We start from the raw sequence: 23842 nt of genomic DNA on the forward strand, positions 1-23842 counted from the left end.
ACACTTGGACCGCAGCACCTGGTTCTACGCCACCTTTTGGCCTTCAGACTCCACCTGAGGCCTCAGTTCTACAGATCTCAGGTTTACGAGCCTCCTTCATAACCGTGTGAGTCAATTCCTTATAATAAAATCTCTTTATGTACCTCTGATTAGTTCTCTTTCTCCAGAGAACCCTGACTATTATGTAAAGGTTTCTTTGGTTTGGGGTTTTGGTTAGTTTGGTTTTGTTATTTTATAAAAAGCCTAAAAAATTCTGTTCTTAGAGATTTGATACTGTCATGAACTGTTTGCTGGGTGTTACCTGTTAGTATAATCCCACCCAACAATGGACCAAGTACGTAGATGGCAGACAGACCGGATTATTTTGTATGCCAACCATGCACATATAATCTAATAGGCTATTACTGCCTTTTAAACTTAAGTTCTTGACCATGTTTCTGTAGTAAAATAAATAGTAGATGTGAATAAAATTAAGTGTTTGCTGCCATCTTCTCACACAAGGCTGATACCGGAGACATACTCTTCACTGTCTCCAACTCAGATTCAAGTGACATGCTGAAAAGCTCCCACTGGTATTGTGCTTTTCCCAGTTTGCAAGTGGGAAACCCTGAATTGGATACCGCCTAAGGTAAGCATTTGCATTTGTTTTGTATTCTTTTGAACTAGGTACACCTGCCAATGTCATTGCCTTCTTTAATATAAAAACAGTCTGGCATGGCTTCTCTGCCTAATGCTAATAAAAAATGGAAGATTAGAAATTCACTTATTTTTTTATTCTAATTCTGTATCTTAAATACATCTTAAAGAAGAAGAAGTAATTATTAGCAGCCTAATGAAAATGATGTTAGGAGATTTCTGATAAAGCAGAAAAACCCCAAACCAAACCAATTATACCATATTGTGATATTGAACATTTAATCGATTTTCTATGTTCTGCTTCCTTTCTCTTGCCTCATTTGAGCTACTCCAAAGCACATGCTTGGGAGAAGTTTAGATGTTTTTAATGTACATTTTCTACCAGTCTTTCTTATGGATGAAATTGGCAGCTACTGAGATTAGACATCTGTGTTCCACAATCTCTTTTTTCTTTCCTCTTTGTCATTATCACATGTAGCAAAGCTAGCTGTAATTTGAGAGCATTTTTCCAACTTAATTTATATTTTTGTGAAAGGCAGCCACATTTGGAAAAAAAAACTGATAGCCCTTTTATTTTTTGTATTAATCTCCAAGACTTTAGGCAAGTTCTTAAAGATAAACCCATTTTCCCTCTTTCAGGAAGGGCTTGCTTTGAATTAGTCACCACATCCCAGAAATAGCCTGTTATAACTGCTTCCTAAGGTCATAACTAATTCCTAAGGTCGCCAGATATTGGTTTATACAGACTCTGCTGGGGACTATTTCTTCTAGGCATGGCATTTAGCAAACGTTATTGGAGGATTTTGGTGGGGGGGGGGGTTTGGTTTTGTGGTTGTTGTTTTTTGGTTTTTGGTTTTGTTGGTTTTTTTTTTTTTTTTTTGAGCCGAAAGTAAAATATACCTAGCAATAGCTTATTGAAGAGAGCTGGGTTCTTGCTGAATATCAAGTTCAGTTGAATAATTCTGGGAAGCAGAAAGACTGCACCTATAAAGAAAGGTTCATATAATTCTTAATTTAGTATTATCATTATGCAGTATTACTATGAGTAGAAATTTTATAAATGTCTCAAAAGTGTAACTCAGTCACCTGCAGGACGAAAATGAAGAGGACATCCGAGATCTGCCCATCCAGATTGCCAGACAATTCTGCTTTAAAGCAGCAGCAATTGCCCGCCTGCCGGCTACAGCTCTCAGCCGCTGGAGTCCTCTCTGGCTTTTTTGCCACAGGAGCATTCTGCCTTGGCGTGGGCATCATCCTTATATTGTCTGCGAAGAGTATCAAGGAAATAGAGGTTTGTCCTGTCTTACAATTTTCAGGCATTACATTTTTAAGCCATTACATTTTTAAAGCAGGTTCTAAGAATTTTCAGCTTTGGGACCATAAATGAGTGAGTGATCCATATGAGAACACAGCCCCTCAGTAAATAAGACTGGAAACAGAGGACACTGGAACATCCCTTTCTCAGTTAGCTGGTGCAGATGGTGGCAGCCTCTGTAAGTTGGCTTTATTCATCCCCGTCCACCTCTTGAGGACAATTACTCTCACATTGGTCATCTCAGACATTTGTTTACAGGCACCTGGCAAAGCAGAAGCTTTTTAAGGTGGCAGAGCATTGGCCGAGGACTGATAGAGGTAGGAGAAGGAGAGGCAGGGCCACATGACTGCCTGATGCCCCTGAGTCACACTGATTAAAAAGTGAAGAGACAAAGATCGAGGTTTTGCAATTTTGTCCCACTTTCAAGCATGTGTCTTTCCCTTTCCTAGTGAACACCCTCTAAGATCATTAATTTAGGAAAGGCAAGAACTCAGATCCTTCTGGCCTCTTCAGGATACTTAGCAAAATTAACCAAATTCTACTCAAGATTGAGAAAAGTTGAAGCTAAGGGCATATTCCCTCACCCCCAGTCCCAGGACAAGCCTTTGCCAATTTGATTAACAAACTGTGGGAGGATGAGAATCCAAGAAGCTGGTTTGGGGAGGGAACATAGGAGTTGGCCATTAGGTCAGCCATGCCTACCTTTAGTCTGTTATATCAAAGTAAGCAAATGTTCCATTCAAGTCAGCTTTGAACAGATTACCAGACATCCCCAGGCTATGACCTCCCTCTGAAGGCAGCCTTGGAAAGCTGATCTGTTCCCTTACCGGATAGGCTAAACAGCAAAAGCATGAAGGCCAAGTCTGTCAACAAGGATTTAACATTCCTGAGTGTCTGAAGGTGCTAAGAGTTCTGCTGGATTTGCAAATGAGTGAGATAAGAGTTGATACCTGCCCTCAATGAGCTAATTGTAGAGCAGGTAAGGTAGTGTGTGTGAAGAACTGGGAGCTCAGCCATGGTTGCCTGTTCAGCACATCCACAACCCCTTCCTTGCACACTGCTCAGTGCATTATAGGCACAAACTCTTGAAGGAATGGACTAAGGCAAATAGTGAGAACTTCAAAGAGAAAAATACCATTTCAGGTCCCACTTCTACAAAAACCACACTGCTCTAATGTCTTTCCACTTCTATATTCTGCTCCCAGCTCCCAGCAATTTATCTCCCCAGGAACTAAATACCATGAAGTTTTTTTGAGTCCTCCAGTGTAAGATGTAAACCACCAGGTCTAACCGGGGGCAGATGTAAAATGGCAGGAGAAAATTCTACTTGCCTTGTAGAAGGCAAAGTAACTGGCTTATAAGGTTGATGATACTCATTTCCACACACCGCTCATTCTACTTACTTTTTTATTCCTCATCAACCGCTTTCTTTCTGGTTCTTCCCCTCTTCCCATGTCTTCCTTGCTTCTTCCTTTCTGGTTATCCTCCCGGCCCACTATGACATGCAGCCTCCATTAAGAGGCTGCCATTGCTAAAATGTCACCCTATGCATGTGAAGGGAACCTCACTCCATGGTTCACTAATGCCATTCTGCAAACAACTTTCAACAGAATGATTTGTATCATGTTAAGGAGACTTTCCAATTGACTTTTTTTTAGTTGCTTCAGATAGGACTACTAACATTTTGTTTTTATACAAGAAAAACAGAAATTGCTGTGATAGTGAGATCCTCTTTGCACATGGATGTATTTCATTATATTGGGTAAGTGAGATAAGAGTTGATACCTGTCCTTGGGAGGAAGAGTACATACCTCAGGCCAGTGTGATCAAGCACAGACCTAGTGGAAGAGTTCTGAGTGGCTTTCCTACTCTCACTTAGCCCTGTGCTACTAAAAGAAAGTGACCTTTTCCCAGTTCACTTTAAGAAAGAATGATCATTCCTGTCTCTCCAAAATTCTATTGTTATGCCCAAGATTTCAATATCGTCCCCAAAAACCAGAGACCGCTGGAAGACTGAGTCACGAATGCAAAAGCAAAGGGCTTTATTACAGGCTTAGGCTCGCCGGGCCTAAACTCGGGCTCACAGACTTCACCAGTGCAGTGGATCCATGCTGAGAGTCCCGAACAAAGGTGGGGTAGGACCTTTATGGGTTTGGGAAGGGGGAGTTACAGGAAATTGTGTTATTTGTTTATTTTCATCATGATAAGTGTACTCTTTAATCACCTATTTCACCCATCCCTCCTGCCCCAACTTCCCCTCTGGTAACCGTCAGATTGTTCTCTATAGTTAAGAATTTGTTTCTTGGTTTGTTTCTCTGTCTCTCTCTCTCTTTTTTTTTTTCCTTTGCTCATTTGTTTTGTTTCTTAAATTCCACATATGAGTGAAATCATATAGTTTTTGTCTTTGACTGACTTATTTCTCTTACTAGCATTATGCTCTCTAGCTCCATCCATGTCATAGCAAATGGCAAGATTTCATTCTCTTTTATGGCTATATTGTATATATACCACATCTTCTTTATCCATTCATCAGTTGATAGACACTTAGGCTACTTCCAAGGTTTGGCTACGCCATAAAGTTTTTAGAGCTAGAAAGCACCTTAGATACCATCTACTGAAAGATCATCATTTTTTTTCTAATGCTGGATTAATAGGACTCAAGAATACAAGGAGCAGAATGTATACTACAACAGGCTTACAGATCAATTGCTAGATAAAATAATACTGATGAACAAAGTGTGGGCTCTGGAGGTTAAGTATGTAACTCAAGGTCAGAGATTGGCTGAACTGAACCCCAGTTTCCTCAGTCACAGTTTGGTGTGCTGTCAGTTCTGATACAGCCCTGTTCTTTAAGCTTTTTAAAAATCAGAATGCAGTTTTACAAACAGAAAGGGCATCAATATTTTCCAAAATAATAGTTCAAGCTTTCCTGTGTATTTAAAGAATGATTTAATAATCTATTTATTTATTAATTAATTAAAGATTTAAATAAATATAAGTAAGTACAAGTGAGTGGCCTTTTGGCTAATCTTTAATTTAGTACTGACACTTCGCCTATTTGGCTTCAAAACTCCAGTGGTTTGCAAGGATTAAAAAATCCTGTCTTTCTTGTTAGTCTTCCCTTGCAAAGAATCCCAAATCCCATTGGCAGTTTACTAAGGAGAAGGACACTCCCTTGCTTTCCTGCTCTTCCCCATTCCCATAATCTTCCAATTATTCTTCAGCACAATGAGGAAGAAGCATATGGCAAAAGCTGAGCCTCTGTGCCTCTCTGAGCCTCCCTTCCTTAAGCTTCTTCCAGCTGTATCTTTACATAACTGAGGCTCTCAGCCACAACTCATAGGATTTGCTCATGTGAAACACACCACCCTGGGGCGTCTGGGTGGCTCAGTCAGTTAAGCGGCTAACATCAGCTCAGGTCATGATCTCACGGTTCGTGGGTTCGAGCCCTGCATGGAGCTTTGTGCTGACAGCTAGCTCAGAGCTTGGAGCCTGTCTTCAGATTCTGTATCTCTCTCTTTCTCTGAGGTTTCCTTGCTCATGCTCTCTCTCTCAAAAATAAATAAAACATAAAAAACTTCTTAAAAGAAAAAAATGAAACACACCACCCTTTTTTAAAGAGTACCACTCTACCATTTTTCACAGAATTTAACTTTTTAAAAAAACAGAATATGATAATATTTAAAGTCAGAATTATTCCACATATATAAATAACCCTACATTTTGGAAGTACTTCTTTTCTGTTTTGGGTACTTTTTAATAACTTCCTCTAGATGTAATGTAGAAAAATTCATTAGTATAAATATTTTCCATACAATAGAATGGAAACACAGTGGAGTGACTTTCCCATAAAGCTGATTAGCTTCAGGCTGTAGGCCCAGTTCTTGTGAGTCGTTGACTAATATTTTCCTAATGACACCTCTTTATGATGGAGACATGAGCCCTCATCACAACAGTTTATATAAATATGCAGTAGAAACACTGAATTCCAGGTCAGTGGCAAAATGCTGTCAGGTCCCAAAATGAAAGACTGTAAAAGGGCCCACTCCTCCCAAGCATCTGCAGAAACACTTTTGTCCCCAACAGTAGGCTGTTTATTCATGTCCCAATGTCCATGCCCTTGACCCAGAGAGCTTGAAGGCTTAGATGGACTCAGGACTTAATTTTTAAGAAATTTACTCATGTAACTTTTTAATTAATAATTGTTTTTTTGCCTGTCTGATAGATTAAATACACAAATATATGTGGACATTGTGCAAAACTGCGAGAAGATGCTACTAACTTTGACAAAGAATGCACCTGCTCTATTCCCTTTTACCTTTCAGAGACAATGAAAGTAAGTGAAATTCAAGAGCCTTCAATTGGCTATACACTGATCTACTCTTATTTCATACTTGGCAGTAAGTTCATGATTTCCATCAAGTGCTTTCCAAATCTGAAAACAAAAAGTAAAGCAGGCTGAGGGTGAGGGATCTTACAAAGTGTTAAGTTCATGCACAACCCTCCCCCTACTTTTTCCGTTTGGAATGCTATTCTTCTCTGTTTCTAACTTTCCAGCCTCTTTACCTACCCAACTTTGAAATATATAATTCTTAACATTAATCAGTCAGACTTTATTCCAAACATCAACACAAGAGGGGACCAAAGAGATCTTTGAGTCTAACCACTCATTTTTATAGTGAGAAAATTAGGGCTGAGAGGTCAAAAAGTGAGGTAGTATCAAGGGTCACACACCTGCTAGTACTCTCCTTCCTTTTCCCCATGCCCTCCACCCCACCCCCATTCTACATACACAATTTTTTAATCCCTAAGGCAACTCTTGGCCTTGTTCGCTGTCAGGCACTGAGAAGTGCCAAAGAAATATTAAGAGAAGTCCCTGCTCTTGGACTGATTAGAGTCTTATGTTAGTCTGGGTCCTCCAAGAAGCAGATGCCAAGACAGGATTAGACATGCAAGAGATTTATTGGAGGAACTGCCTGTGAGGGAAAATGGGGAGAGAGCCAGCGGAGACTGGGGGAGCTGTCAGACCACAACACAGCTCTGACCCCTGTGAAGAAAAGGGAAGGGGAAAGGAAGGGGAAAAGGCACAGGAGAGGAGAAAGAGAAGGAGGGAGGAAGGAGGAGAGAGAAAGGTCTTAGACTGCAGTGCATTCTTTAGAAAGTTCCAGCAAGGCCATTCGAGAGTCCCTAGAGGAGCCTGCTTCAGTATCCCTGCTGTGCTCAGCCATTGGGAGCAGCCAGGAGCATCATGGTGTTGGCGCAAACACAGGATGATTTCAGAGCATGACAGCTGATGTCATCCCTCAATTACTGTCCCTGTAGTAGGAGATCTCAGAGGCATCTTTTATCTTACCTGGTACTCAAGAAATGAAAAACTATTCCCCTGAACTCCTCAAAGGTCCTGTCGTGCGCTCTGGATACCACACCCCTCCACCAATGGCATCCTCCTCTCTGACCTGGTTGATCCTTCTCCCTCCCTTTCATAGATGACTCTGCATGGAATGAATGTAGCTTCCCACTGAGCATTCCCCTTGAATCAGGGAAATACCCACCTCAAGGCCTGATTCCACCTCAAACTTAGCTGGTCTCAAACCAGACTCACCATCATCTGAAAAACCTTCCTCACTTCCCATTCTGGTAAATATCCTATCATTAAGACTCTAAATTTCCTCTCTAACTTTACCCTGCCTGTTCCTTTTCCACCAAAGCCTCTGATGTGTGGGCATTGCTATTCAATCCATCTCTCCAACCACCTTGTCCCCTCCATTATTTTGGCATTGCCTCAGCTCAAACCCCCTGGTCCAGTATCAGAGGTACCTAACTGCACTCCTAGCCTTTGGTTTTCCCTACTTTATTTATTTATTTTTTAATGTTTATTTTTTTAGACAGAGAGAGCATGAGCAGGGGAGAAGGAGAGGGAGAGAGAGAGGGAGGCACAGAATCAGAAGCAGGCTCTAGCCTCTGAGCTGTCTGGACAGAGCCCTACATGGGCCTCGAACTCACAAACTGCGAGATCATGACCTGAGCCACAGTTGGTCGCTTAGCTGACAGAGTTATCCAGGGACCCCTGGTTTTCCCTACTTTAAACCAGCTGTTATTTGTAAAATCAGTTCACTGTTCTCCCTCCCCCCAAAGAAGCACTCTTTCAGATTGCTCTTTCACCACCTGAGGTCCAACTACCTTTTCATAAAAAGATAAAGGAGGAAGACCTTGTACTTCTGCCCACTGGCCAACTTGTTTTTGCGTCATACAACTCTATGTTTCTGCTATTAATTTGCCTGGAAAGTCTCACCACGCACTGCCACTTGTTTTAGACATCTAACATTTGTAAGCATTCCTTGAGCCTACTTTTCACTCATGTCTCCAGAAACAGTTTGCCCATATTAGCTTCCTGGGAGCACTGCTTTCATTCCTTTGATGAACTTACAATCACTTATATGATATCCTGTGGACTCATTTCCCCTACTTAAAGGACAGTGGTCTACATGTCACACCACTACTACCCACTCACAAGTATTTGCACCACACACTCAATCTTCCCTCCTGTTACCACAGATAAACTATCCCTGTTCCAATCTTGAAGGCTCTCTCCACTTGTGCATAGAGGCCATTTTCCTTGCCTTTATAAGGACTTAGTTCAGCAGTTCTGCCTCTCATATATCACCAGCTTTTCTTTCTCCTCAATCATCCCTAGCATATAAAACATATTATTTCACTTCTCTTCAGAAAAACAAACATATTACTCTTCTCTCCCAATTTCCCTACCAGCTATTAGCCCATTTCTTCCTGTTGGCAGGAAAACTCCCAAAAAAAGTTGTCTATCTTGGCTACTTCGAATTCCTCTCTACTCATTCTTTCTTAAACCCAGTCCAATCAGGTTTTTACCCCTAACTCTCAGTGAAATTGTGAGGAAATCAGTGACTTTCCATGTTGATAAATCCAGCAGTCAGTCCTTAGTGCCTTGTCACTCACTGAACACAGGTGACCACTCCCTTATCCTTAACATACTTATTCTCTTGTCTTTCAGGATACCACACTGCCTTGATTTTCCTCCTAGCCCTCTGGTTGCCCTTCTTTGGTTCCTTTGCTCTTCTTTCTTTTCCCCAAACTCTTTATATTGAGATCCACAAGGCTTTAGTCCTAGTCTTCAGTCTTCTTCTCTCTAACTGCCTTTGCTTTTTTGGAAATGTCATCTGTCTCCAGACTTAGATGCCCTCTATTGCCAACATCATTTTATATCTTTATCCCAAATGTCTCTTCCAAATCCACAATTGTATTTCCAGCTGCCTTCCTAATGTCACCATGTGGATGTCTAATAGATAACTGAAGTCAACATTTCCAAAACTGAATTTCTGATTTCCATCTCTCCCCTTATCCACCGCACCCCCTTCCACTCCCCCAAAAACAAACAAACAAACAAACAAAGACCTAATCTATCCAAAGATTTCTCAATCTCAGTTGAAAACAACTCCATCCTTCTGGTGCCAAAAGCCTAGGAGTGATTTGCAACTCCCTTTATTCTCTGATACTTCACATCCAATCCATCCTGTTGGCTCTACCTTCAAACCATATCCAGGGTCCGTCCACTTCTCCCACCTCTCCTGCTGCCACTCAGCTCTATGCCAGATCTCCTTCTCACTTGGATCTCTGAAATAGCCTCCTAACAGGTCTCCCTGCTTGAATCCATGTTTCAACATAATGGCCAGAGTGAAGATTTAAAGCCTAAGACATATGTTATTCCTTTGTTCAAAAATCCCTGCAGTGGGGGCACCCCACTGGCTCAGTTGGAAGGGCACGTGAGTCTTAATCTCAGAGTTGTGAGTTTGAGCCCCATGTTGGGTATAGAGACAGAAAGGAAGGAAGGAAGGGAGTGAGGGAAGGAGGAGGGAGGAAGAGCAAAGCAACTTAAAAAAAAAAATCCCTGCAATGGCTCCTCTTTCTACTCAGTAAAAAATCTTAAGTCCCAACAAAGCCTTACATGATTTGGCATCTTATTTCCTCTCTGACCTAACCCCTCTATTCTCTTCTCCCAACTCTACTCTCGCCACACTGGACTCCTCACTCCTTAAACAAGCCAGGCTTTCTCTTGCATTTTCCCCTGTACCTGATATACACTTGGCTAACTGCCCTATCTCATTTAGGTCTTGGCCCAACCCTCTCCACAATGAGGTCTATGCTGGCCATCCTATTTCACACTGCAGCTAATCTACTCAACTCACCCCTGTGATACTCCTAATCTTAGTTAACTTGCTGGAATTTAAATTTCTTCCATTAGTATTTACCACCTTCTAATTTGCCATATAAATTAATAGTTTATGATACCTATTATTTATTGTCCATCTCTCACTGTTGTGTCCCAAGCACCTCTAGGTTGCCTGGCACACTGTAAGCACTCAATTAATGTCTATTGAATGAACATATGAATCTTTGCTTCCTCCACAGTGCCTAGCACAGTATATTTTAGGTGGTAGATGCTCAGAAAATGTTGAAAGACTAAATGAATGGAAGAAAGATAAAGTGCTAAGTTATATGGCTGTATGTTCTAGGAAGCTTTGGTTTTATGTGACCCTTTCTTATTTCCCCCATGATTCCGAATGAAAGCATGTTGGCATTAGTAATATTCTGAATACATCTATATTGATTATGACTAGTCCTAATCAATTTTTTTAAGTTTATGTATTTATTATTTGAGAGAAAGCACACATACAAGTGAGGAAGGGGCAGACAGAGAGGGAGAGAGAGGATCCCAACTAGGCTGTGCACAGCCAGTGTAGAACCTGATGGGGGGCTTGATACATAAACCTAAGATCATGTACTGAGCCAAAATCAAGAGCTGAACACTTAACCAACTGAGCCACCTGGGCACTCCTGATCAATTTTGTAATAAATAAGTCAGATATAAACTGTAAGGAAATTATTGAGTTTTACTTGGGTTGTAGTGATATGTACAAAGTCAGTGAGGGAAGTTTTATATATGTGTTCTGGGTTTTTTTTTTTTTTTACATTTATTTTTTAGAGACAGAGAGACAGAGTGTGAGTAGGAGAGGGGCAGAGAGACAGGGCAACACAGGATCCGAGGCAGGCTCCAGGTTCTGAGCTATGAGCACAGAGCCCGAAGCGGGGCTGGAACCCAAGAACTGTGAGGTCATGACCTGAGCCAAAGTCAGCCACTTAACCAACCGAGCCACCCAGGCACCCCTATATGGGTTCTTATAGACCAAAATATAATTCTGTACAGCTACGCCCTCTCTTGCCTTCCTGAATTCACCATGCTGTTCCTCCAAAGTAAAAGTATTGTTTATGGGGTGCCTGAGTGGCCCAGTCAGCTGAGTGTCTGACTCTTGGTTTCTGGCTCAGGTCATGATCTCATGGTTTGTGGGATGGAACCCCATGTCAGGCTCCATGCTGGCAGCACAGATCCTTCTTGGGATTCTCTCTCTCACTCTCTTTCTGCCCCTCTTCCACTCATTCTCTCTCTCTCTCTCTCTCTCTCTCTCTCTCTCTCTCTCTCTCAAACTAAATAAACTTTTTTTTAAAGTGTTGCTTAAAAAGCAGAAACAGATTCATAAACACAGAGACCAGCTGGTGGTGGACAGAGGGGAGGAAGTGGAGGGCATGAGCAAGATGGGTGAAGGGGAATGAGAGATACAGGCTTCCATTTATGTAATGAATAAGTCTCAGGAATAAAAGGTATATCATAGGGAATAGAGTCAATCATGTTGTTACAGCATTGCATGGTAATAGATGGTAGCTACAATTGTGAGTATAGCATAATGTGTAGACTTGTCAAATCACTATGTTGTACACATGAATCTCATGTAACATTGGGTATCAAGTATACTTCAATTGAAAAAAAAAGCTAATGTTGATTAATTGGGACTGCTTAAAACAAAGTTAATGTTGCTTAATTCAGGGTGCCTAAAACAATGGAAAACCATTCTCTAACAGTTCTGGAAGTCAAAAGTCTGAAATCAAGGTGCCCTTTCCTGGGGGTTCAGAGTACTTAAATTTTTGAAGAAAAAAATAAAAAAGATAAAATCTTAAAGGGCTTCAGTTTCCATCTGTCTGTGTCCTTTGAAACCTTTAAGTCAAATAAATGTTACCAGCTGCTAACCACTCCTTTCAGGAGAAGACTTTCTGACAAAAATCCAACCAAACCAATTAGGACAACCACAGGGGCTTCGGTTCACCAGTTAGCACACATTACACATGCTGGTCAATGAATTCACACGTGACCACCTTAAACCAGGAATCCTGCATAAAGTGCCACTGAATTTAAAGAGAAGCAACACCATAAAGTGTCTTATGCCGCTAGGACCAATAAAAAAGATGATGATCTGGGAGGCCTTGTTAAGTTAAATCTTGGACAAAGAATCATTGAAAAAAGGTTATTAAAACATTTCTGTCCCTGGTGTGGTGAGTGCTCTTTGCCTGTTTATTTTGTCCTTTATATGAACATACAACTTTGGGCAAGTGGAATTCTCTTTTAGCATCCAAGAAAATGTATGGTAAATTCCACTCTGTGGGTTTCATATTTTCTATAGCTATGGGTCAACAATAGAGGTCTCCTCGTTGAATGAGGAAATGTAATCAGTCATTCCCGCTCTGCCTGATTCGCTCACCTTCTCACCCATGCTCTCTGTTTATGGTGTTGTGGCCTGCCTCTCCGTCGTAACCCAGAATCTCCCCCTTCTTGGTGTTCCAGACGCTTTCCTCTTATAAGTGACTACACTTTTTAGCCTTTGTTGTTTTCTGCAACTGGCCACAGTTACCATGACCCTTATTTCCAGCCTGCCCTGAGTACCAGCTCACATTTTCCATACTCACCCACTGAAATGTCCATGTGAGACCAGAAGCCTTTCCAAAATGTCATTTTTCCATAGTATAAGCGAATCAGTTGACTCAGGAGATTGTAAAGGAATACGTTTGTATTTCTAGCCATGAATATAGCATTTAACGTATGGAGATCACTTACTAAAGACCTTCATATCTTTGAATTCAGGCCTTCATTTTTTTGGAGGTAGGTTTAAACAGCCACATTGGTCATTTCGATTTGCATCATATATACTGTTAGTAAAATCTGTATCAAGTCTGCCTAGAGAATTTAGGTATGTCACCGTAACGATGAGCATGCTGGTAGCCTGTGATGAGGCAGCCTCATAGGGCAGCTTACATGAAAAGGACCATCTCTCGTGGCAACAAATTGACTTATTACTAAGGTGAAAAATCACCATTCCTTCAGATCTATGAGTTATCCTATTCCCCTTTTTTGTCCATAATGAATGGTTCACCATTTCTTGAGCAAGTACTGTGTGCCAGGTACTGTATTAGATCCTACGGATAGAAAGACAAAATCCCTAGACCCAGATAGACCATAAGGAGCTAATCTCATGCCTTTCACATGCACCTAAATATGCTTGGTGGTTCCAGCTTCAAATATGTTCAAGGATTTGCTTTGAAATCATTGACTTTGATGCCTAGCACAACTCCTAGGGAAAACATTTTTCCTAGTATTGCTAAGAAATAACAATATTTGTAACATCAATTTTATATATTGAGAACACAAAGCCTGGTTTTAAAATCTTTTCATGGCAGGAACACAGTAGCCCTTACAAAAATATCGAAAATAAGTTACTTGGTTATTTTAACAATTCTTTGTAAATGAGGATTTTCCAACACTGATTTTTTTAAGTGATTTCTTGGGTTTATGTTTGATATAAAGAAATTTTCAGTTCCCAGGGCACCTGGGTAGCTCAGTCCATTAAGCATCCCACTCATCTATTCAGCTCAGGTCATGATCCCAGGATTGTGGGATCAAGCCCTGCATGGGGCTCAGAGCTGCACATGGGGCCCACCTAAGATGCTCTCTTCCTCCTCAGTAACAACTCCACTTGTGCTTGCTCTCTCTCTAAAATAAAAAAAAAGAATTTTTTTAAAGAAAGAAAATTTCAGTTTCCATCTATTTTTTCTGTGGTATTTTTATTACAAAAATTCTGTCCATGTTTATTAATATTCTAGTTAATCCTTCTTACTCTCCCCTTCTTGCTTTTCTCCTTTACAGGGCAATGTTTATTTGTACTACAAATTATATGGCTTCTATCAGAATCTCTATCAATATATTCTATCCAGAAGTAATAGCCAACTGATGGGTACAGATTTAAAGGTAAGACTTTATTTAATTTGGTATAATATTCTTTTTTTTTTTTTTTTAACCAGGTGGCTCTTTCACTCTAAAAGAGAGTATGGAAAAAAACTAAAAACCTGAAGTTTTACAAGACAGGAATGCTCATTTTATTCTTGCATAAATTGAAGGAGCTGGGTTTCCTGTATAACTGCTACTGAGAGGAATGATTTCACTCTTCAGAACAGTAATGTGGATCTTGTCCCATTCAATGGTTATCCTTTCCTGCACCAACCATTTTGGTTGTAACTCTGAGTGGTTGGTCTCAGTCCAGTTCCCTGTATGTCTACCATTGTCCTTCCAATAATTGGGACTTCTCTCCAACCCAGTTTAAGGAAACTGAGCTCTACTTGATTGATTAAAATACTTTGGTTTAATTAAATACTCTTTCTCACCTAGGATACAAAATCTTCTCTAGATAAATGATACCTAGTATGCTAACAAAAAAAGCTAGAAGGAAACCTTTTCCATACTGAGAGTATTATATGTAAGTGGTAATCAAATGATTTTATAGCAACCATTATTTTTAGGTATATTCTGGTAGGTAGGTATATGGTTCCCTGTGATAAGTCATCTAGCTCTATAGACTCACCATTTATATAGTTTAAAAATATGAATTACACCTCAACCAAAAAAAGCCTTAAAAATGTATTTCAGTGTAGCTTGGTGTGATATTTAGCACAGCCAGCCAGTTGTTCCTCTTTACAGATATATTGGTATGTTACGTATTGTTAATAAGGGGGAGAAAAAACTGGGGCCCACGGGTGGCTCAACCAGTTAAGCGTCCAACTTCAGCTCAGGGCATGATCTCATGGCTTGTGAGTCTGAGCCCTGCGTCAGGCTCTGTGCTGACAGCTCAGATTCTGTGTCTCCCCCTTTCTATCCCTCCTCTGCTCACACTCTGTCTCTCTCAAAAATAAACAAACATTTTAAAAAATCAATAAGGGGGGGAAACTACACACACACAAACATCTCCAAAACACAAAAATTTTCTGAGTCTAGATGAGCCAGAAGTCTAGGAAAAATTGGTAGCAGTCCATAATCTTGTTATGTGTGAATAATTTAGTGTGGGTTGATTTACATTGCCAGTGTTCTCACTTTTAACATTCTAAGAGAGTTTACCAAAGCATTTCTCTTTACTGTATCATCTTGCATGCAGGATGTTGGAAACTGTGCTCCATTTAGCAAGTCCCACAATGGGACCCCCATTGCTCCTTGTGGTGCTATTGCCAACAGCATATTCAATGGTAGGTGACTTTTCCTGTCTCCATGGTGTGCCTTTCATAAGCGTGTAATAACCTAACTGTCCAGAAGATCAACTCTGCAACTGGCAGTTCAAGAAAAATTTTTGTATATATTATCCATTGACTTATGGTATTTCATTTGCAAATAAGTTCTCCCTTACCAGAGATTTGAAGTAGTTAGGGAACATGAGCTAAATGGAGCTTGACAGTATTTTCCAATATTTGGGGCTTTGGCAAGAAAAAGAATAGTCATGTAATTCCAACATCTATTGCATGTAGGCATGTTGAGAGTCTGCTGAAACCCTAGTTTATTCTTCATCTGTGTCTGGTTTTGTACTTTGAAGTGGGGCAAAAATGCTTGCTTATATCTCTAACATAATTTTTAATTTCCTTACAGATACCATTATTCTTTCATACAACCTTAATTCATCTATACATATCAAAGTCCCAATGCTAAGGAGTGGAATTACATGGTGGACAGATAAGTATGTCAAGTTTCAGAATCCAAGTACCTTTAATCTTTCTAGTGCATTTGCAGGTAAGACCCATATATTAGCTAAATATTCTTACCTCTTTATGGAAACTTTGACTTTTATGTGTGGGGAAATGCTTATGATACCTCCTTCTTTACTTTTTGTTGACCTCTATTTTGCTCTAACTTTCTCTACCTGTAGGCACCTCCATCACATACCTATCAGAAACATGAAATGATTGGTGCCTTGATTCCTTTCAGTTTATCATTTGGGAAAAGACAGTGTTTAAAAAGAACTTTTATTCATCTATAATTAGGGTCACCATGTAACTTATTGTCCAAACTGGTGCACTTTTAAGAGTAAAAGGGAGCCCTAGAATAAGTAAAGTCATATGTTTGTTTGAAATATGTATTTATTTATCAATAATTGACATTACCCTTTTGGTGGACCTATAAAATAATTCTATGCAAACTATTTTAAATTGCAGTTCTTTCAGAAATTAAGATGACATATCTGTATATATTAAAGCAACTTAAAACTACTTTATTATTTGAACATTAAAAGATAACATAAGCAGAATAATTATTCTGGATAGTCACATACTTTAATCAGTTTCTTGGCCATGTCTGTCTTCATTGCATGCCTCTGTATTTTTCTTTTTTCCTATAGTTTTTTTTAATCTTTATTTATTTTTGAGAGAGAGAGGGAATCACAGAATCCAACACAGGCTCTGGGCTCTGAGCTGTCACTGCAGAGCCCAATGTGGGGCTCAAACTCATGAACTGTGAAATCATGACCTAAGCTGAAGTTGGATGCTTAACCAACTGAGCCACCCAGGCAACCCACTTGCCTCTTTATTTTTCTAATGAATCTATTCTGTTATTTTAAAAATATTTTATTAAAATATTTTTGCACCAAAAACCATAGGAATAAACCTAACCAGAGAGGTAAAAGATTAATACACTGAAAACTATAGAAAGCTTATGAAAGAAATTGAAGAAGACATAAAGAAATGGAAAAACAGTCCATGCTCATGGATTTGAAGAAAAATATTGTTTAAATGTCAATACTACCCAAAATAATTTCTATGTTCAATTATAAATCCCTATCAAAATAACACCCGCATTCTTAAAAGAGCCAGAACAAATAATCCTAAAATTTGTATGGAACCAGAAGAGACCTTGAATAACCAAAGTAATGTTGAAAAAGAAAACCAAAACTGAATGCATCACAATTCTGGAATTTAAGCTATATTACAAAGCTGTAATCATCTAAACAGTATGTATTGGTACAAATAACACACACACACTCACACACACACACACTGGAATATTACTGTGCAACAAAAAAGAATGAAATCTTGCCATTTGCAACAATGTGGAGGGAACTAGAGTGTATTATACTAAGGAAAATAAGTCAGAGAAAGACAGATGTCATGATTTCACTCATATGTGGAATTTGAGAAATGCAACAGATGAACATAGGGGAAGGCGAAATAAGATAAAAAGTGAGAGGGAGGCAAACTGTAAGAGACTCTTAAATACAGAGAAAAAACTGAGGATTGCTGGAAGGGGTGGGGTGCAGGGAAGGGTTAAATGGGTGACATGCATTAAGGAGGGCACTTTCTGGGATGAGCCCTGGTGTCATATCTAAGGGGTGAATCACGGGTTCTACTCCCAAAGCCAACACCACCCTGTGTGTTAACTAATTTGAATTTAAATTTAAAAATAATTTTAATAGAAAATTTTAAAAAAATAAACTAGACATTAAAGAGATCTGAAATAAATTGAAAAGAAGAAAAAATATTTTTAATTTTTTCACAAGATTATCTGCAATATTTTTTAAGCTTTATGGTTAACCAATTTGATATTGTTGACACCTTTAATTGATTCTTCTCTTTTAACCCTGTATTTTTCTTAACTGAGAAAATTTAAGTGCTGGAGTACCTATTATGCTCACAACCAGTTTTACTAAATAGAAGATATTTTCATTTCAATTTTTTTGTTTTGAGATATGCTAGTATTATAACCTAAATATTTTCATAGGCACTGTCTTTTTACTTTATGTTTTTTTCTATCTCTGATTCTTCTAAGTGTATTCCTAAGTTTAGATGCTACACAATCTTAAACCTTCTTGATAATTTCCTGCTTTCTTGGGGTAAATTTTAATAGCTTGTTGTTTACAAGCTTGGCTTTCAATAATCATAATTCACTAAATCAAAAACTAAAGTCTTTTGACATCCCATATTTTGATACTTTGTTTAAAATTTTTCAACTATTTTGAATTAAATTCAACCAAAAGTTAAAGGGCTTATTTACCAAAAAAGTTTGGGATTACTGTAGGACCCATCTTTTGATACATAAAATAGTTCTTCAAAGGCTCAAACATTTCCAAAATTCTGGTTGATAATACATAGCAAAGACAGACCATATACCATGCTGAAGTATTTCTTTAATTTAACATCCATATTATTGTAAATATTTTGCAGGTCAGTTTCAAAAATGTGTAAATTTGCACAACTACAGCTCTTCTTTTGTTTTTTCGGGGTTTTTTAAATTTTGTTATTTATTTATTTGTTTTTTGTTTTATAGTTTATTGTCAAGTTGGTTCCCATATAAGACCCAGTGCTCTTCCCCACAAGTGCCCTCCTCCATGGCCATCACCTCCCTTCCCTTTACCCTCTCCCCCTTCAGCCCTCAGGTTGTTTTCAGTATTCAAGTCTGTCTCATGATTTGCCTTACTCCCTCTCCCTGACTCTTCCCCCCACCTTCCCTTCCCCATGGTCCTCTGTTAGTTTCTCCTGTTAGACTTATGAATGAAAACATATGGTATCCATCCTTCTCTGCCTGACTTATTTCACTTAGCATTTCACCCTCGAGGTCCATCCACATTGCTACAAATGGCCAGATTTCATTCTTTTTCATTGCCATGTAGTATTCCATTGTATATATAAACAACATCTTCTTGAACCATTCTTCAGTTGATGGACATGTAGGCTTTTCCCATGATTTGGCTATTGTAGAAAGTGCCGCTGTGAACATTGGGGTGCATGTGCCCCTATGCATCAGCACTTCTGTATCCCCTGGGTAAATTCCTAGCAGTGCTATTGCTGGGTTCTAGGGGAGTTCTGTTGTTAATTTTTTGAGGAACCTCCACACTGTTTTACGTAGAGGTACAGCTCTTCTTTTGGTTGGTAAAATAGTGTGGCTTGTTTGGATATAATTATAAATTATTTATGTACCACAACCAATTTTAAGAACATTGCTCTGTAACTTTCTCAATTAATTAAGAATATTATTTTTATTCTGATATTGTACTCCACAAATTTGTACTTATGTTATCAACAAAAAACATTTACTTGCTGTTTGAATTTTTAACTGAATTTAGAATCAATTTATTATAATATTAGAGGCTTTATCTTTCAAGATTGAATATCAAAAAGCTTTGCTTTGATTCATGAAAAATCAAACCCAAAAAAATCAAACCAGTATTATAATTAACTTATCTGATATTTCTATTTGAAGCATCTGAAGGCACTAATGTTAAACTGGCCTTATTTAACTGTTTCAAAAGTTCTTTTTGTGCTGATGGAGGCAAAACATGAAAGCTTTTTTTTGTTGTTGTTACAAAAAAAAAAGCCTCTAAGTGAAATTAGAAGGAAGATCACTTGATCTAAATGAAAATTCAAGGTCATGCTCACATAATTATATATAAATAGATCTTCTGTAGCTACCTAAGGTAAAGCATTGTCTTTGGATACACTTTTTTAAAAATAGCCACAAACATCTGAAGTAGATTCTTATGTTCTTCAGCAGATTTATGTCTTTTAATTTTCACTTGGTCACTGACATCACAATGAGTCCCCTGTTGTGGGGTTAAATGTCAACTAACATGCAGGTTTTACATTCATCAACTTTCTCAAGAAACTGTACTTAATGTTATATTAAACATATGTGTTCCATTTTTAACTCTTCACAGCTACAAGGACTTACTAGCAAATAAAAACTGATACCAAACATTTTAAAATAGTTACATATTTGCACCATGTAATAAATAATAAACCGCAGTTGCAAGGGAGTTCAGATGGCTCTCAGCAAGACCACTCAGCATCTCTTTCCCACACTATGTCATGTATGTGTAATGGAACCTATCATTTCCCGTGTTTCCCACTGATCCCACTGATTTATAGGCTGGCATCTTCATGCATCTCACAGGCCAAAACCGAGGTTATGACCTAATCAGCTGGAGTGTCAGACAGCTGGCAGGGGTCACGGGAATATATGTTGTGTTTTGATTGAAAGGGTCTCTGATTATCTTTAACTAATCACACATTAAAGTAAGTACTCCATTTACTGCACATGGGTATTTCACACACTACCAGTTAAGACCTGGAAAGTGGAAAGATGGAATTATAAATACATTATTTGTTTAGGGTAAATGCTAAGTCAGTTGGGATAACAGATAACAACTGTTTGTTGTTGGAACTATTTCAGACAAACTGGCATGTATGGTTACTGTGTCTCTGATTGAATTCCTACTTTTTGAAAGGAACTTGGCAACATTCTGTACTTTTGTCTTACCGCATAACCACCGGCCTATAATGCAAAGGGGCCTTGGCTTTCTCTCATCTCCTGCTATACTTTGTTCTTACCTTTACTGTAAGAGTTGCTACATTATCCTGTAATTATCAATTTGAATACTTGTCATCCCCACTTCAAGTCTGAGAATTCTTGAGGAAATTAGGAAGTTTTATATCCCTGGTACTTGATACATAGTGACCGATCAAGAAATGCTTATTGTTGAATGAATAGATAAAAGTAAATGACCCAACTTGGTGCCTCTTAAACCACACTTCTTACACTTTTCGGTAATGGGATGGAGTGGGAGCAAGGGTTGGCAGGAAAAGGCATGCTTGAACCTACATTTTTAACAAGCTCTCTGGGTGACTTGGGTGTCAGTGTCCCATAGGACACGTTGTCTTAGGGCATGTCTCTGGTTAAATCAGAGAGAGGGTGAGGTCTACAGTGCGGGTACCAAAAGCAATTTCAATTTTTATCAAAATTCTTCTAGCAACAGTCATTGAAGTTTTGGGAAGGGCCAACATAGATGAACTCCACAAAAATTTGCAGAAGTTCATCCAGCAAAGGATTATTTCCCAAGGAAGTGTTTAGGTATACAAACATACTTCAACAGATTAATCCAACCAAATCTAGTACTTGCTTTTACTAGCCCCACACCCCATGCTTAAAAAACACACTGGGTTTCTTTTAAGAGAAAATAGTTTAGTTAATTGTCAGAGTTTAGAAAGAGTGGTTTTCCCTTGTGCATTTTGTATTCTACAAATACTAGGGCCAATTGTCTTGAACTAAAAAGTTCATTGAACAATGTTCTATTATTAACTCATTCTTTAACATTCAATATAGTTTATAGGATCAACTTCTGTCAGCTTAAATTGGAATCACTCATTCCTTTATCGAGCATTTATTGAATACCTACTATGTGCCAGGCACTAGACTAAGTGCCAGTGGAAAAAAGATGAGGAAGACACTGTACTCAAGAGTCTGCTGTAGAAAGGGAGAGGCAGACATGCCCACTGGGGGTCCCAATGTGGGAAGTATGAGAACGAGAGTAAAGGCAACAGACTCATTTCCTGGCGCTGGCCCTCCATTTCCTACAGCACCCAAACTGACCAGGCCTCTTGGCTCTAGAACAAGCTTGCGACGCCTTTGCTCTTCATGCCTCCCATTTCCCAGGTCCTCTCACTTCCAGCTTCGAGCTCTTAGGCACACTATTGCAGAGAATCTCTATTTAAACGCAATCTTCATGCATAGACATGATTCTTTCCTTAGTTTACATTTCTAGAAGTAGAATTTCTAGGCCAAAATATAATTAAACTTTTTTTTTTAAAGTTTTGGTTTGTTTGTTTGTTTTGAGAGAGAGAACAAGAGAGAGACAGCATGAGTAGGGCAGGGGCAGAGAGAGAGAGGGAGAGAGAATCCCAAGCAGGCTCTGCACTGATAGAGCAGAGCCCAATGCAGGGCTTGAACCCACAAACTGTGAGATCAAGACCTAAGCCAAAATCAGGAGTTGGATGCTTAACTGACTGAGCCACCCAGGCGCCCTTGTCAAACCTTTTGATGCATGTTCCTAGGTTGCCAGAGATGTTATTAATCCATACATCTCTCTGTTCTATATGAGTTCCTACTTCCACTGTGCCATCAAGGGCTGTCACTAGTTTTTTCTTTACTGATTAACCAAGTTTTAGATGACATGATCATATCTGTTTTAATTTTCTCTCTAAATTACTATGAAGTTAGAGAAAATAAAATCAGGGCCTATGATGATAACACTGAATACAGCCGCTATTATAATTTTCTCTACCTGTTTTTTCAGTGCTTTATATACACTTAGTGTAGTTGAACATATAATAAACATATAATTTGATGTTCTGTTGTTTTTTAACCCTATGACAAATCATCATTATGTCCCCCACATTTCTCTACAGTCTTTTTAATTCATTAAAAGTTGAGTGGTTGCACACTCAGGGAACACTCACACACACACACACACACACACACACACTTTTGTTAGTCTTAATTTTTATTTCTCTTTCCTTAAGATGCAAAAGTTATTTCACTCTCTATATTCTAAGGGAAAAATGTGTATAGATGATTTCTTTCAACCATGTCCATTATTTTCTTCCCACAGGAACTGCAAAGCCCCCATACTGGTCTAAGCCTGTCTATGAACTGGATTTACAGGATCCAGGAAACAATGGCTTCCTCAACGATGACTTCATTGTGTGGATGCGGACAGCTGCCTTTCCCACTTTCAAAAAACTGTACCGTAGACTCAATCGAATACAGTATTTTGTTGAAGGCTTGCCTGCTGGTAACTACAGCTTCAACATTTCCTATAGTATCCTTTTATACCACTTTTGTTCCTGGAGATAAAGGAAAGTCAGTGTCCATCTGGGCACCAGTGGTTGAATTATATCATTTTGTACTTTCCTATTCTACAATCTCATCTATCTATATAAAGAAGAAATACGTAGTTCTCTCATAGGTAATACTGTCTCTTGCCACCATCTAGCTGTTTTTCTCCACCTTATATAATCAAATGGGTACAATATATTTTTAGGAATAACAGTAAAGCAGTATCAGGTAAGTAGGTATGGATAAGTAAGGAGGGATATTTCTATCCCCCAAGAAAGATTAAGCACCCCTGGGCCTCCAAATCTATAACAGAAGGAGAAGATGGGATGAGGTTGGAGGACCATAGTAGTGAAGAGAGAGCAATTTGATAAGAAGACTGGACAGCCTTTGATTCTAGGCCAAACTAGACCAAGGGAGCCCCGGACTCAAGAAGCAGGTCAGATTCATCCAACCCATGTGATGTGTGCTTCAAGCTATGCTCTGAAGGCACTGTTCTCCCCTCCTTTGGTCCAAAGGCAGCTAGTAGAGGTCAGGGCCTCAGTTACAGGCATAAGGTCCAAGTTAGAGATACATGCTTTTGTTGGAGATTCTGAATTTTTTACTTAGTTCAAAAATACAAATGTAACTCTTGACCTAAAAACAAAAAGACTTCATTTCAAAATGACACCGAACACTATCTTTAAAAAATTACATATTTATAAACAATTTATGCTCACTGTCATCATCAGACTTTAAAGTCTTTTCCTGATTCCCCTTGAAGCAGAATCTTTCCTGGGCTTGTACACACCTTTGAGACATCAGCCCAGTTGGGCATCAGCACTTCCAGTAGCATCTCTGGGCTATTGACTGGGGGTTGTTCTTGGGACCCCCAGCAGGCCAGAGGATCTTAGTACAAAGCCCTTTCCCTCCTTAATTTCTTTACTTCGCAGGGAGCTTGAGAAGTACTTGGGCATAAGTGAGCTGACTGCATGTGCTCCGGGTCCCTGCTCCATCTTCTCTTTGTTCTCCTGGAGTGTGGATATCTCCATTCTGATGCGGGGGGGGGGGGGGGGGGGGGG

General features: G+C 39.1%; 1 protein-coding gene across 4 annotated transcripts in view; it reads left to right on the top strand.

Moving 5' to 3' along the window:
- The first annotated feature begins 23 nt into the window (after positions 1 to 23).
- The window catches only part of LOC115292636 (cell cycle control protein 50C-like), a 27312-nt gene continuing 3493 nt past the window's right edge, over positions 24 to 23842 (top strand). For 2 of the 4 annotated variants that reach the window (XM_029940681.1, XM_029940679.1), the window contains exons 1-7: positions 27 to 106; positions 1709 to 1927; positions 6177 to 6287; positions 14013 to 14114; positions 15292 to 15379; positions 15774 to 15914; positions 22558 to 22767. In XM_029940681.1, coding sequence (XP_029796541.1) covers positions 1736 to 1927; positions 6177 to 6287; positions 14013 to 14114; positions 15292 to 15379; positions 15774 to 15914; positions 22558 to 22767 — 844 coding nt within the window. In that variant the 5' untranslated portion in view covers positions 27 to 106; positions 1709 to 1735. Of the gene's footprint in view, positions 107 to 1708; positions 1928 to 6176; positions 6288 to 14012; positions 14115 to 15291; positions 15380 to 15773; positions 15915 to 22557; positions 22768 to 23842 lie in introns of all 4 variants that reach the window. The other 2 variants (XM_029940680.1, XM_029940682.1) reach the window with 2 other exon arrangements.

The sequence above is a fragment of the Suricata suricatta genome, chromosome 5, assembly GCF_006229205.1.
Source record: "Suricata suricatta isolate VVHF042 chromosome 5, meerkat_22Aug2017_6uvM2_HiC, whole genome shotgun sequence".
Lineage (NCBI taxonomy): Eukaryota > Metazoa > Chordata > Mammalia > Carnivora > Herpestidae > Suricata > Suricata suricatta.